General features: G+C 41.9%; 1 protein-coding gene across 4 annotated transcripts in view; it reads left to right on the top strand.

Annotated features, from left to right (window-relative positions):
* The window catches only part of LOC122881245 (CREB-regulated transcription coactivator 2-like), a 44,296-nt gene that overhangs the window by 26,515 nt on the left and 1,953 nt on the right, over nt 1–15,828 (top strand). For 2 of the 4 annotated variants that reach the window (XM_044207176.1, XM_044207174.1), the window contains 6 exons: nt 718–1,187; nt 2,796–3,101; nt 3,245–3,439; nt 7,276–7,347; nt 8,625–8,829; nt 10,467–15,828. The exon at nt 10,467–15,828 is cut by the window's right edge and continues 1,953 nt beyond it. In XM_044207176.1, the coding sequence (XP_044063111.1) occupies nt 718–1,187; nt 2,796–3,101; nt 3,245–3,439; nt 7,276–7,347; nt 8,625–8,829; nt 10,467–10,657 (1,439 nt within the window). In that variant the 3' untranslated portion in view covers nt 10,658–15,828. The remainder of the gene's footprint in view (nt 1–717; nt 1,188–2,795; nt 3,102–3,244; nt 3,440–7,275; nt 7,348–8,624; nt 8,830–10,466) is intronic. The other 2 variants (XM_044207175.1, XM_044207177.1) reach the window with 2 other exon arrangements.

The following is a 15,828-nucleotide window of genomic DNA, read 5'->3' as shown; positions in this document are numbered from 1 at the left end:
AGAGAGAAAGAGGAGCTTTTTTTTCACAGGTGGAAATTCAGTCGGAAAATGTAGCCGTGTTTTATCATTCGTGAGGTGACTGTACCAACCGCAGGCAGGAAGCTGCTGTCAGCTCAACCTCAGGCTGCACCCTCCAAATCTGAATCTGGATCATCATGTTGTCTTTATACGGTTGTAAACCAGATGGACGGACAAATTGTCACCTGGAACCACACGAGGGAAAGGCCGAGCTGAAAACCCCAAGTTGTCAGCTTTCTTTGCTATTATTGCAGCTATTATAAACATTTTATATTTTTTCTTTTCCCAGTACCAAGGAGTGTGAGAATTTACTACTAAAATTTTCGGTAGCTGTTGTAAAAACACTATGATGTCATATATCACACAGCTTCCAAACTTAACTGGTGGTTTAAGGTGACAAGTTAATCCACCATGACAGTTTTTTTTGACATGCAAAAAAAAAACCAACAAAATGACAAGAATAATTTTTCCCTCCAAAATAATAAATAATGTCCATCAGTCCAACACTTTGGTTCCTTTGGAACTAAACACTGCATCAGAAAATGGCTAATGGTTTGGGGCTCCAATCTGTGACTGTTTCCCCTGTTCTGGATCTCTTAACTATTTGATCTTTTTATTGTTTATATGACAAGTCTCTGTGGATGTTGAGAGTACGGTTGTGTTTATAGTTTTTTTTGTTTTATTGTTTTGCCTCCTCAGGTCTCCTGGCGTCTCTACAGAGCACGCTCAGTAACCCGTCCCTGCAGTCATCGCTAAGCAACCCCAACATCCAGTCGTCGCTCAGCAGCCACTCCTTTTCCAACTCTTTGAGCTCCGCCTCCCTGCACTCATCGCTCAGCAATCCCTCGCTGCAGTCGTCCCTCAGCTCCTCCCCCTCCCTGCCGTCCTCCCTCAGCAGCCAATCGCTGCACTCCTCCCTCAGTAACTCCTCCCTCCAGTCAGTGTCCAGCAGTAACCCCAGCTACAGCAGCGGAGTGGGCGGCTCCAGCTCCTGCTCCTCCTCCTACTCGCCGCTGCTTAGTGGACAGGGCCAGCCGTCACTCAGCACGTCGCCACGGAGGCGAGCACAGCTCTCCCCGCTCATCCTGCCCATGGGAGGGGAGTCACGGAGGCATCACTCCAAACAGTTCTCCCCGACCATCTCCCCCACCCTGTCCTCCATCACACAGGTAACGACTACACGTTAATCGCCCTCTTCACACCCCATCAGTACAAACACTGGAGGGGCTGTTAACCTCTCACACGCCTGTTTATAAATCATGTAAGCTTGGTCCAGGCATGATCTTTCTCCCAACACACAAACTTGCTACCAAGTTAAAAATGAGTGACGGAAAGAGAGAGGCCATTTTTAGCTTATCACAGAGTCAGTATCGCAGTATCCTGTATGCCGACTGATAAATAAAAGAAAATTGTAGTACAGAAATGCCAGAGATATGTTCAAGGCATAGCGGGGGGAGACAAGCTCCTGCCAGATGTGTATTCTGACTGTTTGACTTGAATCCATCTAGGACTTTACTTCTCGCGAATGATCATTTTGTGTCATAGTTAGTAGAATGACTCCTTAATATAACAAAGCTGTCAGAAGGTTCTGATCTCCTCAGCAGTAAAATACAAAGTTGTTTTGGCCGCACATGGAAGGTGCTCGTCATTTTCCCAGATGCATATTTTTCATACATGGTTGCAATCTGTCTACTTAATATTGTCATTCTGTTTCTCCATATTGTAATTTTACTGTTGTTATTTCTGTCTACTCTGTATACACGACATCTGTTGCATGTTCGTTGTGGAAGAGGGATCCGTCTTCTGTCGCTCTTCTGGTTCTTCCTTTTTTCCCTGTTAAAGGTTGTTTTTGTTTGTTTTTTGTGAGTTTTTGCTAATCTGGTCTAAGGACAGGGGGTGTTAAACCCTTTGAGGCAAATTTGTGATGTGTGATGATGTAGGGTTGGCTTATATGTTAAAAATTTCCAACCAGCGATTGCTGATATATTCGCGCAGGTGTGTGTGTGTGTGTGTGTGTGGCGCCACTCACCAAAACCGTCTTGGTTAGTCTTTCCACTGTTCAAACAATCACCAACTCTGGTTTCGTCGAAATAAATCCTTAATTCACACAGTTAGATGTGAAAATATTCTGGCTCTACAGCTGTTTTTCCCTGCTGCCTCTCTCTCCGCCGTTGCTGGCCTCTTTGTGCTGCTGGGTTAGCTCGATGAACGAGAGTCTGTCGGCGAGCAGCGGCAGACCGTTAAATTAGCAAAATAAAAGGACAAAAATCGGCCAAAAAATCGCCCCAAAAAAAAAAACAACCGCCAATGGACTCAGCCAGTCGCCGATGTATTCCTTAATGTGATTTTGTGCTATATAAATCAAATTTACTTAACTTGACAGGCAAACTAAGAAAGCTAATTTTCCCTATCTGGTATTTTGTGGTTTCCTCACACAGAACCACTTTTAAAACTGCAGATAAGAAAACTTTTAATGTCGGTATTGTTAACCTCCAGTTGGGAAATATAATGATATATATTCTGTAAGATGATAGAGATTTGTCTGCTTGTTAAAATAATAGCAGTTCTACTAATGAGTAAAACAATTTTGGGATTATGCTTTGAATTTGTGCATGTGATCAATTATCTTGATTTGGCAGGTAAAAGCTCCGGAGTTGAAAATTTATTTCCTTAAATATGTTGAGTGTGAAGCATCCCTAACTATTACAACACAAATAAAAACAATTCTAGTCTATAGCTGAAGAATGGGTCTAACATCCGACCCCACCCCCTTACAGGGCGTCCCTCTGGACACCAGCAAACTGCCTCTGGACCAGAGGCTTCCCCCGTACCCGCTCAGCCAGTCCCACCAGCACCAGCCAGGCTCCCACCAGCCTCTCCCTGGTCTGCCCGGCTCCCAGCCCGGCCAGCAGCTCCACCACCAACAGATGCACCGCCTCCAGCAGCCGCGGCCCAGCTCTCAGCAGCAGCAGCAGCAGCAGCAGCAGCAGCAGCAGCAGCAGCAGTCGCAGTCCATGCAGCAGCTCCACCTGCAGAACCTACGCAACACACACAACCAGCACATGCAGCAGCACTTTGGAACGGTAGGCCGCTGGGTCAAATGAAAGGAGATAAGATTGTCCAGATTAGTAGATTACGTGGATTAGATAAAGATAGATGCATTTGTTCAACATACAATACATACACTCACCTGCTTACACAGTGATTACGGTGTGTTTCTCTGCAGCAGCAGAGGCCGATGGGGCCGCATGTGAACACAGCGAACACGCAGCTGATAAAGAACGAGAGGGCGATGGATCAGTGTGTCCAGAGCTCCTCGTCCTCTCAGTGTCACGTCAAACAGGAAACAGAGCAGCAGAGAGCCGACGGCCTCCCTCAGCTCCAACAGATCAGCCACAACCTGGCCACAGATCTCTACAACGTAAGTGATTACAACACTGTCAGAAACATTCACAGTTGCTGATATATAACAGGTTTGACGATCCCATCTCCACTGAAACAATAACAACAGTAAAATCCCAAGTCCTGCTAGTGCTCCCTAGAGGCTACAGTGTTTATTACAGCCATAATATGAAAGTGTTGGACAGAACAAACACCATACTGATGATTTATCTATTCTTAGTCTTACCAGTAATGGAGCTGGAGGAAAAGTCATGTGGTCATTAAAATTTAAACAGTTTCTCCTCTTGAGAAGCAGGAATGTGCTCAGAAATGTTGACCTGATAGTGACGTAATAGGAAAGGTCAGAGGTCACCAAACAAATCATGAATCGTCCTCTGCTGGACCATGAATATCCACAGCAAATGTCAGGGCCATCAGGTAACTGTTGCAGAGATACCTTGTCGTGAACCAAAGTGTTGGAGGAATTTTGCGCTGATGGTGGTGCTGCCGTAAAGGTCAGGAGGTCACGGAAATCATTAGGGTTCATCCTCTGGGGAGCAGGAAGTAGTTGTTTAGAGTTCTTTATTAGGACCCAGGTGTTCGTCGGAAAGACAGATCACCAACTAAGGGCCCACCTGAGTGTACTGATAGTTGCCTAGCTAAGGCTGCATTCAACAGACATCCGAACTGCGTGAAAGAACACAGCTCCATCATTTAATGTCAGTGAAACCACAACAGAGGTCCCGATGCAGACACTCCGGCAAAAAAACACAGTATTCCAGCAAAAAAGTTGCCACAACGCAATGATTTTCCACCCAGCAAGGCGCTGCATTGGCCATTAAAATACATTCAAGCCCACATTCATGGTAGATTACTTTTTAACATGAACGTGTTATTACAGTACTGTTTATCTGGCGATCATGGAGACTAATTCGGAAATGCATTTTAGTCTGGAACCTTTCAGTTCATTTTCAATTTCCAAAATTGTTTTAATGCCGTGCTGTTTTTTGGTCTGAACGCCAGGTTATAATCCACTGCAAATCTATGATCTGTGCTCAGTGGTAGCTAATTACCAAACTAGTTAGCAAGTACCTTTTGGGTAACTCAGAAAGAGAAAGATCCATAAGAACTAAATGTTTCATTCAATCCTGCCTCATCCTAAGCCACAGTTTCTGTCACAAAAAATAAGGACTCCTCCGTCCATTTTGTCTCCCCATAAACATCATCTACAGTCTGTTTTTAGATGAGCGGTGTCTGTTGTTCAGCCATGGCACTGACAAACTTTGTAATCACCCATTTAACCAATTAGTATCAAGCATGCATTCTCTATTTGGACAACTGTTAGAGAACACTGAGACCTCAGAAAACACTCGCTGATCATTGCAAATAAATTATCTCTTAGCAAAGAAAAACCCCACATCAAAAGTAAAAAATAAAGATGGATATTATGGAGCAAACCTTCAAAAACACCAGTAACTTCTGGCTGTTTGACTCCAGATTCAACACGACCAACTCCACTTCATAACTTTGTTTCATAAGCAGCTTTAATCTGTTTTGGTCTCTTACAAAAACCCTGTCATTTGCGGATGCCTTTGCACTATTTTTAGAAAGCGGTAATGTCTTATTGGATAAGCTGATTGAATCATTTTTATTCATTTGGTCGTGCTCAGTGTTATAAAGCTCTGCCTGTACAAACCAGTTCATTTGTTTAACCCAGTCAGACATAAATAGTTCTCACTTATTTCCATCTGTCCTGCATTTACTGTTGATGTGTTTGTTATTGATTGATGTATTGAGTATTGATGTTGTGTTAGATGGTCACACACATGTATAGACCAGTATTTACACAATTATGTGTTTGTGGGTGCCACTTAGTTACATGAGCGTATGTGCTGATTTAGTTTAATCTTCTCCTAGAGTCTGAGTTCCACTGCTGACGCAAAAATATTGACAAATAAAATTCATATTAAAGGCTCCATTTTAAAGAAACATTGATTAACAGGCACAAATTTGAAAGTTATGTCTAAGGATCAGAAGTGTAGGTGTCGTGTTCACTGTGTGTAATGCTGAGGTGAAGTGAAAGAGAAACAGCACCCGGCGCTATTTCTGAAGGTCGGCGGAGTAAAAGTCATTAGCCCTTCTTACACAGAGAACCTGCAATACTGCCGTAAGAGCCGTCATTACGCCGGCTTTGCTTTTTTACACTGAACCAAACAAGCGTTCTGGAAAGTACCCCCTCAGCACAGGCGGCGCTAATCGTCATAGCGACGCTAATCCAGCAGTTGGGAAACAACACACATATTATTATTATTATTAATAATAATAATAATAATAATAATAATAAATAATAAAATAAAACTTTATTTATAGAGCACTTATCAAAACAAAGTACAAAGTGCTTCACAAAAAGAGAAATAAAACACCACAGTGAATGATGAAATAGAAAAGAAATAAACTACATAAAATAAATAAAAGCAATAAAATAAACAGCCAGTTCAGGTAAGATCAGGATCTGCTTTCCGATTAAAAACGTGTTTTGAGAAGAGACTTAAACGAAGACGCTGACTCAGACAGCCTGATGTCTTCAGGCAGGTTGTTCCAGAGCCTCGGGGCCCTGATGGTAAAAGCTCTGTCCCCCTTAGTTTCCATCCTGGACTCAGGAACAGACAGGAGACCCCTGCCCGAAAGGGGAGTTTTGCTTTTGGTCTTGAGAAGCTGCAGCCTTTATTCACTGATAAACTGTAACCTACGCTGTACATTTACTGCCAGATTGACAGCTTCACTGCTCACCTTTTCCGTTCACCGTCACTCTCCGCCGCCCTCTCTCTCGCTCAACCACACACTCAGTACGCACACAGGTGTAATGCGCCCCCCCCAATTCCGGGTTTTGTACATTTTATACAGAACAGCGAGGTGGAATAACGGCGCAACAATCCCGCCTTGAACAGGCTGTGTAAAAGGGACTATTGTGTACTGAGAGACTGTGATATCTGATCACCCATTCAGCGAATAGACTGTCACCAGGAGGCATCTTCAGAGATTTACCTGGAATTAAAGAAACATTTTGCTACACGAGTCATTTAAACACAGAGATTAGACTGTTGCAGAGCTTCTTCAGACAACATGGGGGTTTAAGAGGAGCCTTGGGCTGCTTAAGAGCATTAGTCTTCAATCTTTTGTGGGCCAACACACATTACAAGTCGATTTAATGGGATCTAAATCCACTTCACACCCCAGCAGTGTGCACTCTGCAAAGGCAGTTAAGAGAGGGGGTTCAGGTACAATCTAACTTTCATTAATCCCCCCAAAACACAAATAAAAGCCTCGATACCTTCGTAGAAAATAAGCCAGAGGGAGAGAAAAGAGAGAGAGAGAGAGAGAGAGAGAGAGGGGTCAGCATAGAAGTGGAAGTGAAACTAAACAGAAACTGAACTGACTTTACTCGGTTCATCTTTTATTGTGGATACTAAATAAAAGAATATACAGATGAAACTCCTCCACACAGAGGATTTCCTGTACTGCTGAATCCTGAAATCTCATCGTCCGCAGTGAAAATATCAAGCATGTTTAATCTGAACTTTGAAATTTAGTTGCCATTTTTGCTTCAACCTAGCTACGTATTAGAGAAAACAGACATGATAAGAGGATTAAAAAGATGGCATTGAAAGACCAAAAACACCTGCACACTGTTCATCTAATAATTTAATAAACAGAACATAATAATTACATAATAAAAACAAATCACATCAAGAAACCATAAAGAAATACAAGCAAAATACCAAAGGAGAGAAAGGGAGGGAGACGTGTTTATTAAAGTCAAAGTTTAGGCTTCAGTGTCTGCGATGATGCGTGTAACCTAGACTTGTTTTTGTCCAGGATGCCTTGTTCAACTCTCTACTGGACGACCCCTATCTGAGTTTCCAGCTCACAGGCAAATCCAACCAGCAGGTAACGGAGCACTTTCAGATGATGTCACCATAAACTGTGAATAACACTGGCTGAAGGGAGTATGATGTCACCCACTGGTGTCTGAACTGATCATTTTAAACCCAGCAGGTTGTGTTTTCAGTCGTGGGAAGAGCCTGGCCAAAAATATCAATTTCGTTTTGTCTTCATTGGTAGTTTTTCTTGGTTTAAAAAGTAAAATGGGGACAGCCGGTGGCCTGAGGGTTGAGGCGGCGAACATGAATCACAATGTCACTGGTCTGACTCACTTGTTTCATGTTATTTCCTGAGAAATACTCAGAATCAGAAATACTTTATTGATCCCCGAGGGGAAACTCTTTGACTTTGACTCTTCCTGTGAAACTCCTTGACGGGAGCTGACTTTTGTCTGAGCTTATGCACCAAAACAACAGGAGAAGCGCCCTCTTGACTATTTGAAGTGCAGACCGTTAAAGCTACAAAACTTATTAACGTGATCGCACGCTTTAAAGATTTTATGCCGTTTACTTATACACGTTTCACCAAACATGCTGGCTTCATCAGAGTATCAGCTTCTGTGGTCCCAGAAGCAAAAACTTCGATGTGGAAGGAGTTTCGGGAGACCATGTCCAAGGACTTTCAGTTGGCCTCACAAAATGTATTGAATCAGACGACTCGGGGAGGGAAGCAGGGCTTTGTCGGAGCTCTAACGGCTTCTTGTAGAGTTTAGGGTGGCTCAGTCATGGTTTACTCTGGTTCATTGGTCTTTACGTAGCTCTAGTCTGTAGTATTTTGACAGTTATTACTCCCATACTCCCGTATAATCTATCAAGTTTAATACTAGAGCCTTTGTCTTACTTATTCAAACTGTCTTATAGATTTGTTCTCCTAAATCCCACATAAGCCCGAGGCCATCTTGTCCTTGAAAGTCTGATGCTTTTGTGGCTTTGTGTCCTCAGTTGTTTTTTTACCACTTGCAGTACTGTGTGTGTGTGTGTGTGTGTGTGTGTGTGTGCATTTTGTGTCACTGATGAAATAGATTTACTGACATTAGGACATGAGAAAAACGAAGAATCCCACACACTCACTTTATTAACATCGTGTTGGACCTTCATCGGGTAAAAAAATCAAACAAATTTGAAGTAACATTGCAGGATTCTTAGTTTTTTATCACAGCACCTGTCAAAAAGACAAACTTTGTAGTAAATAACATTTGGATGTAAAGTATTCAGCAGTGAATATCCACTTCATACCGCGTTGATATTTCCTGCCTTAAATGTGGATCTGTTCTTCTGCTCCAGTTCACAGCAGAGAGCCAGGGTGAATGTCTGTCTCTGAACCACAGCGGTCTGAGCTGCGGCAGCACTGACAAGAACCAGTTCCCCTCCAACACCCAGGGGCCCCTGGACATGCAGGACCCCGGGGACCAGCAGCTCCACAACAACCAGAACCAGAACTACAGCTGCGGGGAGGGACGACACAACGTGCCCAACATCATCCTCACTGGTGGGTTTCAACAACTAGTGTTTCTGAGACCAGCTGATGTTTAATGTGTCAGAGTTCAGACCGGATACTGTTAGAAATCTTTCATTACTAGTGCCGAAACGATACCGGAGCTTCAGTACCGATACCGATCATGTTAGTTAAACAAAAGAGGAAGTTCTCAAATATTCAAGGTTTAAAATAAACACAAGCAGCTGTACACGAACTTTAATCTAAATAAAGTACAGTCTAAAATTGTAAAATGTTGATTTAAATCACAAACTAATTAATCAAAGAATAAGTAAACAAGATTACAATGTGACCTGACATTTTAATCAGTACCAAAAAAGTTCATTGTTCAATATTAGATAGATTGATTGATTGATTGATAGACAAACTTTATTGATCCCAAATTGGGGAGTTCTTGTGTGGGAGTATAAAGATGTACAAAGTTATTGGAGGAGCAAACAGAGTTTGGTTGAGACAGAAACTATAAAGCTGTTCTCTTTTAACATGAACAGTGTTAAAGTTCTCTTTTAGACCGAGGTGAGGTGTTGTAGAGATTCAGAGTTTATTTTTGCTAAGTTTAAAAGTAGAGGAGAAACCAGGCCAGAAACCCAGAGGGGCGTAATCATGGCCTCTACCTTAATAGTCCAAAGCGATGTAAAACATTGTGTATAAAATAGGATATAAGTAGGTAAAGTGAAACAATTAAAAACATGGAAAGATAACATTATGGGACAGAAATCGAATATTTTAAGGACATGATTTATTTGGTTCCTTTAAATCTTCCTGAAAATTGCCCTAGGATGTTTGGGGAAGTGAAAACTAGACGACTCTCTAGTTAAAGAGAAGTGGATCTGTGAATTTCATAGAAAATAAGACTTGACATAATAGTGAAATAGAGTTCCTCTTCTGAACTGAGCTCCACTGTTGTCCAGAAACTATTAAAAACACATCAGTGAGCCGCACTTTTGAACCACGAACACACACACTGGAGTTTATTCTGACTCAGCCCCACACACACCGTCCTGCTGCCCCAAACACTCACTACAGCACCACATGTGGATTCATCCGCCGCTGGAAATAGTCCCCAACAGATGCACTGTTTCCTCCTGTTTGATAAAAACTACAGCGAGCAGCTGTTTGAGGAAATGACTGAGCCTTTTTAAACAGGAAACTATAGATCTGTGATTATATATTTCAGTAGGAACCAACGGGCTCGGAGCTGAGAGCCGCAGACAAGACTAACACGTTGTTGGATTGGGTCTGCACTAGGATTTGTTAATAATAAGAATGCCAGTCTTATATCCATGAAGAGGTCGAAATATTGCATCATTAAAAATATCTGTTGGGAGCTTGCAACATATAGTGTGCAGAGCAGCTTCTCAAATATAAGGATTTGCTGTCTTTCTGTGTTTAATATTGTTGTGAATTGAATATCTTCAGCGTTTTGGACTGAGAAAACAAGCAACTCTGAGACGTCGCTTTGGCTTCTCGGGCGTTGTAATGTCCTTTTTTATATGAAACGATTAATGCCTTAAAGCAGATTTCAGCCACGTTTGCAGAAGAAGAAGTCATGCTGATCAAAAAGTCTGGCGTTTTCCTTGTTCTTCCAAGTCTAACATGTCCCCCCACCCCCCACCCCCACCTCCCTGCAGGTGACTCCCCACCGGGCCTGTCTAAAGAGATTGCCAGTGCTCTGTCTCACGTCCCCGGCTTTGAGATGGATCCCTTCTCCCTGGACGACCCGCTCAGGATGGACCCCCTGGCTCTGGACATGCTGGACGGCGACCTGATGCTCGCTGACCCGGCTGTGGAGGACTCCTTCCGATCCGACCGGCTGAAGTGACCCCGCACCCCTCCGCTCCAGGAGCTCGGTGGGAATCGGCGAAGAGACGGCCACCCGGACGGAGGTGGAGAGGACCGGGATCAGTGCCGCTCCGCCGCCCCCCTCACCACTCCCCCCAACCAGACGGCCTGCAGAGCGAGGTTTGGAAGTAACTTGGGAATCTCCAAGAGTCCTTTTGTTGGCGATGAAGTCTTGGTGAGAAGGACCCGAGATTTCTGTCAGAATAAACTGAAGGAGGGGGATTTTTCCGTCAAAGGCACTTAACTGAAAACACTCTTGCAATGCTTGAAGTCAAGAAAAACCAAGATGCTTCTCTTTTTAGGCATTAGCTTGTACGAGTCTTATCTGCATGTTAATGAAAAATGCACTCGCGTAAATGCAAACACGCAGGAATAAACCGCTCACGTGACGTCGGCTTTATGTAAGAAACGTCTGTAAAAACCAGCAACGCTTGGAAAATCTTGAAAAGCATTATGCATCCCGATACGTGTGGACCCTCTCTGAGCTTTCTGACTGTTCTCTGTTCCATCCAGCAGCCATGTCGGTCCTCACTGCACAGGAAAGGCAACATGTGATTGGTTTGGATTATTGGATTATATTAACTGTCATTAGGTTAGGAAATAACCGCCAATCAGAGGCCAAAACTGCTAATGTTTGGCTCCCTCTGCTTTATCAGCCACTTTGACAGGAACTTAGCCATGACTTAGAGGTCTTTTATATTTATAAAAAAAAAAAAAAAAAAGGTTTTCCTGTTCCGACAGTCACAGATGTCAATTTAACAGCCTGAAAGAGGTTGTGAAATTCTCTTCAGACCAAACAGGTCTGTACTCAGTTGCATAAATCAAAAGAAATTATAGTTAGTTAATGAAAAGCAGGTTAAAGGTTTGGGATAAAGCCCTCAGGAGTGCGTATAGTGCTTAAAACCCCCAATATGCTGCTTCTTTTCAAGTCACTCTGACTTGAAAATAATCATAATGTTGCCCCATGATTGTCCAGTTAAAGCAGCTTTAAACCCTTCAATGATCCTGTGATCACATAGGACGCTTTCTTCAAAACGCTTGAGCTTTTTTTTTTTTTTTTTTTTAAGTTGAGAAGTCGACTAAAGATCCACACCTGTGGAATCACAATCATCGTTTCTAAAATTCTTCTGCACAATCATCCGTCTACAGAGAGACGGTAAAAGATTTTGTCTCCTTTATCAGAAATCCAAAGAAATGCGATGACTGTTGACAGTTCAGCAGGAAGTGGAGACGTCCCTAAATTTCCTGTATGTTTTTATTTTTAACATTGTTATCGGTTTTCGTTTCCCAGTCAGCACAATTTTGGTGATTTGGATGTGAAAAGACGCGCAGCCATGGTTAAAACCAAGCTAAATTTGGTTTAAAAGTTGGTTAGTTTTATCTCTAGGTCAGTGGTTTAAAGGAAATTGTGAGATGATAAACAAAATATCAGAGAACAAACATTTTTACTCACATCTTTCCACTTTTTTCTTAAAAGTTTTACCTCTCCGAAGTCGATGAAACGGAGAAGGGAACATTACTGCTGACAACCCACAGACGTGTAACCTGTGACACTGATTCAACGGCTTTACGGTGACTTTATTTTAATATGTATATATATTATATATAACTTAGGGCAGTGCTTCCCAACGTGGGGTCAAGATAAATCTAAAGAGTCACGAGATGATTGAATGAACAAGAAAGGAAAAAATATGTTTCACAAAATTAATTTTTGTAAATTTTTTGCTTTTTTTCTTGTGAAATAGATACTTATTTCAGACCCCTTTTAAAAAATCACACTTTCTTTGCTCAAAAAATCATGTTTTAAACCCGCCACGACTAGTGAAGAGGAGCCACGAGTAGACGTTGTTTCATTTTAAAGGGCGACAAGTCAAAAAGGTTGGAAATCACTGACCCAGAGGTCTAAAAAAAACCAGAATCACCCAAGCTTCGCTCCCTGATTTTAGGTGATTACAGTAACTTTATTTGGCACACACTTTTATTCAAAGCGACTTCAGAACGCAAGGAATGAGAAAATAAGCGTCCTGTCTGATCACAGATAATCAGTTCATCTTACCGTTTCTACATCACTACCAGCTTGACGAGTGTCATTGTTATAAAACGTCCTCAGAGATTTTATATCACTGAGCCGCAGTCCGAAGCCTGAAACATGCTGCCGACGTATGTACACATGACAGCGTGTGGAATAAAGAGGAAGTAAAGAAAACCTCCAAGAAGCTATTTTTATGCTTGTATTTAAGCAACTCTCAGTTGACAGTTTTGGAAAATCCTCATGTTGTCAGAGTCAGTTTAATCTCTGTGGTCCGGAACGCGTTTAGCCTGGTTCCCCAAATTTCTGCTAAGACAAACACTCGTACCTTCGTAGCGTCATGTTTCAGCCTTGTTTCTGATCGGAAGCTGTGGTTCAGTGCGTTTCAGCCTCGTGTGCCTGCTGCTGTCTGTTTTAGTCTCGTCCACATTCCCTCTAACAGAGAAGACTGACGCTGACAGTGCATCGGATGCACTTGCCTGTAGTCATTTGGATTGGCTGCATTTTAAATAGAAAATGATGCATTTCAATGATAAAACTGAATGTGTTGTCTAATGATGGAGGGACTGAGGCGGTTGCATGAACTAGTAGCAGATGGGACGCAGGGTTTCTATACACCTCAGGAAACAAATCACATGGAGGCTTCTTTCAGTGATACGTCACCCAAAACAAATCGAAATCTTCACGTCCGGTCTAGATGTTGATGTGTGTAGGAACCCTCTGTTCACAGTTCTGCATCTTTTTCCCGCTGAAGTGTTTGTACGACAGCTACAGTCGCCTCTCAGGCTTGAGCTTTAATGTCCTTTCAGGTTTTTAAAGGGCAATTCCACCAATCTGCCAATTATTTTCTCAGTTATGATGATCACGAAATCGTACAGGGCTGAGTCCTCACCGCAGCGGCCCGGGTTCGAATCCAACCCGCAATCCCCTCTCTCTCCACAAAACAATAATCCAGAGTACAAGGTCAACGTCTGCAAACGTCTCGTTTTGTCCGACCCAATCCCAAAGATATTCAGTCTACAAAGATAGAAAAATCCTCACGTTCAGAAGCTCCGATCAAAGAAGATTCTGCACTTTGCTTGAAAAAGGACTGAAACGATTAATCGATTATCAAAATAGTTGCAGGTTAGTCGATCAACAGAAAATTAACCTGCAACTATTTTGATAATCGATTAAATGTTTATTTATTAATTTTTTCTTGCGAAAACATTTATTGGTTCCAGCTTCTCAGTTTTTTTTAATTCTCTAAATATTCTGATCATTATATTTATTACATTATTGTATATTACATATACAATAACAACCCACATGCAAAGGTTTTTGGCGGGATTGCCCTTTAACCCCAGTCACTGTGATTGGCAGCCCTTAGCCCCGCCCTCTCTGCCTGCACTTGCTGCACCTGTGTTTTCAGCCCCGCCGGGGGCGGAGCATTGCAACGTATTTTTATGTAACAAAGGTTTAAAAAAAAAAAAAAAAAATCCTATTATTAATATTATTCTGACTATAAAGAAGTTTTATTTTTTAATCCAAAATTGTCTAAATCTGTATGTATATAATTTCTCAGATAATATCTTTTAAAAAAAAAAAAAATACAGTATATTTAAGATGAGAGAAGAAGAAAAAAACTGCTTGTAGAAGTTTGAAGCAGCTTGAAGTCGGAGAGTTTTTGAACAACAGCTTGTGAAACATGAAATTAGCTGCATGTGTCTTGTGTGAGCATTTACAGTGCACGTTGTTTTAAAATGTTGTGTGCCCCCCCCAAAGTAATCAGGTCCAGTTTTTAGTTGTTTACACTGTTTGAGTTACTGAGAGATCTTGTTTCCACCTGGTTGAGATTCGGACGGCAGGAGAACATTTGCTGTCAAACGTTTTTCGATTTAAAGGTCCAGTGTGCGGGATTTAGTGGCGTCTGGCGGTGAAGTTGGTGACCGAAAAACACCAAAGGCCCTCTCTAGAGCCGGTGTGTGGTTTGTCCGTTCTGGGCTACTGTAGAAACATGGCGGTGCAACATGGCGGCCTCCGTGGAAGGGGACCCGCTCCCTCTGTAGATATAAAGGGCTGATTCTAAGGTAACGAAAACACAAAGATTCTTATTTTCAGGTGATTACACACTGATGAAAACACACTTATGAATATTATATTCCATTTCTGCCGACAGCTGCTCCTGAATGTTTCACACTGGACCTTTTTTAAAGGAGAAGTTCTTCGTTTTGGGAAATCGGCTTCTTTGCTTGTTCGTGATGAGAAGGCTTTTGTTCAACTGGCCCTTTCATTTCACATTTCAAATAACAGAAAACTGGAAAACTGAAGTCAATTTTCTAAAATAATATTTCGACTGAGAGGGAGGGGGAACCGAAACCCCTGCCCACCCGTTACAGCAGTGTTTCCCAACCTGGGGGCCGGACCCCCATCAAGGGTCGCACGATAATTAACAGCAAAAGAAAGACATTACTGTTTCAGAAAATGATGTTAATTTTTTAACATTATAATAAAACATTATTGAGATAAAACAACAACAAAAAAAACACTGGACATATGCAACCAGCGATGAGATTATTTTCCCAACTTTATTTATTAAGTTGATTTGTTTATAAGAGCAAAAAGTCAGAATTATGTCTTGAATTAAAAAAAATATATATATATTTATTTATTTCAGTCATTTAAACAGCTGTCCTGTTGTTTGGAAAGGAAACCGTAAACATTTAAAACATCAAGGACAAATTGAGGAGGAAAAGAGAAAATCGAATCAAAAGTCCGAATCTGATCTGAAAAACAAAAATAGCGTTTTAGAAAGCTGAATTCAGGTTGCCTGTTTTCTGTTTCTATTGATTAAGAAGAGGAAGTGAATTGATTTGTGTTTTTAATGGAAAAGTAAACTGAAACGTGATCCACTGGCTGTTGGCGGTGCCATCATTTTGAAAATACAGTTCCTGGGTTGGGGGTTATTGCAGGTCTGGAAAGTTATGGAAATCTGTTTGAGTTTCCAGGTTCGACATGTTTGGAAAACAAACATGGCCGAGCGGTTTCAGAGATCTCTGCGAGACATCTGAGCAGAAATGTGTTTGTTTCTTTGCTTCCTGACGCTGAAGTTCAAGGATGTTTGTGAGGAGATGATGATGAGG

The sequence above is a fragment of the Siniperca chuatsi genome, linkage group LG9, assembly GCF_020085105.1.
Source record: "Siniperca chuatsi isolate FFG_IHB_CAS linkage group LG9, ASM2008510v1, whole genome shotgun sequence".
NCBI classification, from domain to species: Eukaryota; Metazoa; Chordata; class Actinopteri; order Centrarchiformes; family Sinipercidae; genus Siniperca; species Siniperca chuatsi.
Note: the sequence above shows the minus strand (reverse complement) of the source record. Positions and strands in the feature narration are given on the sequence as shown.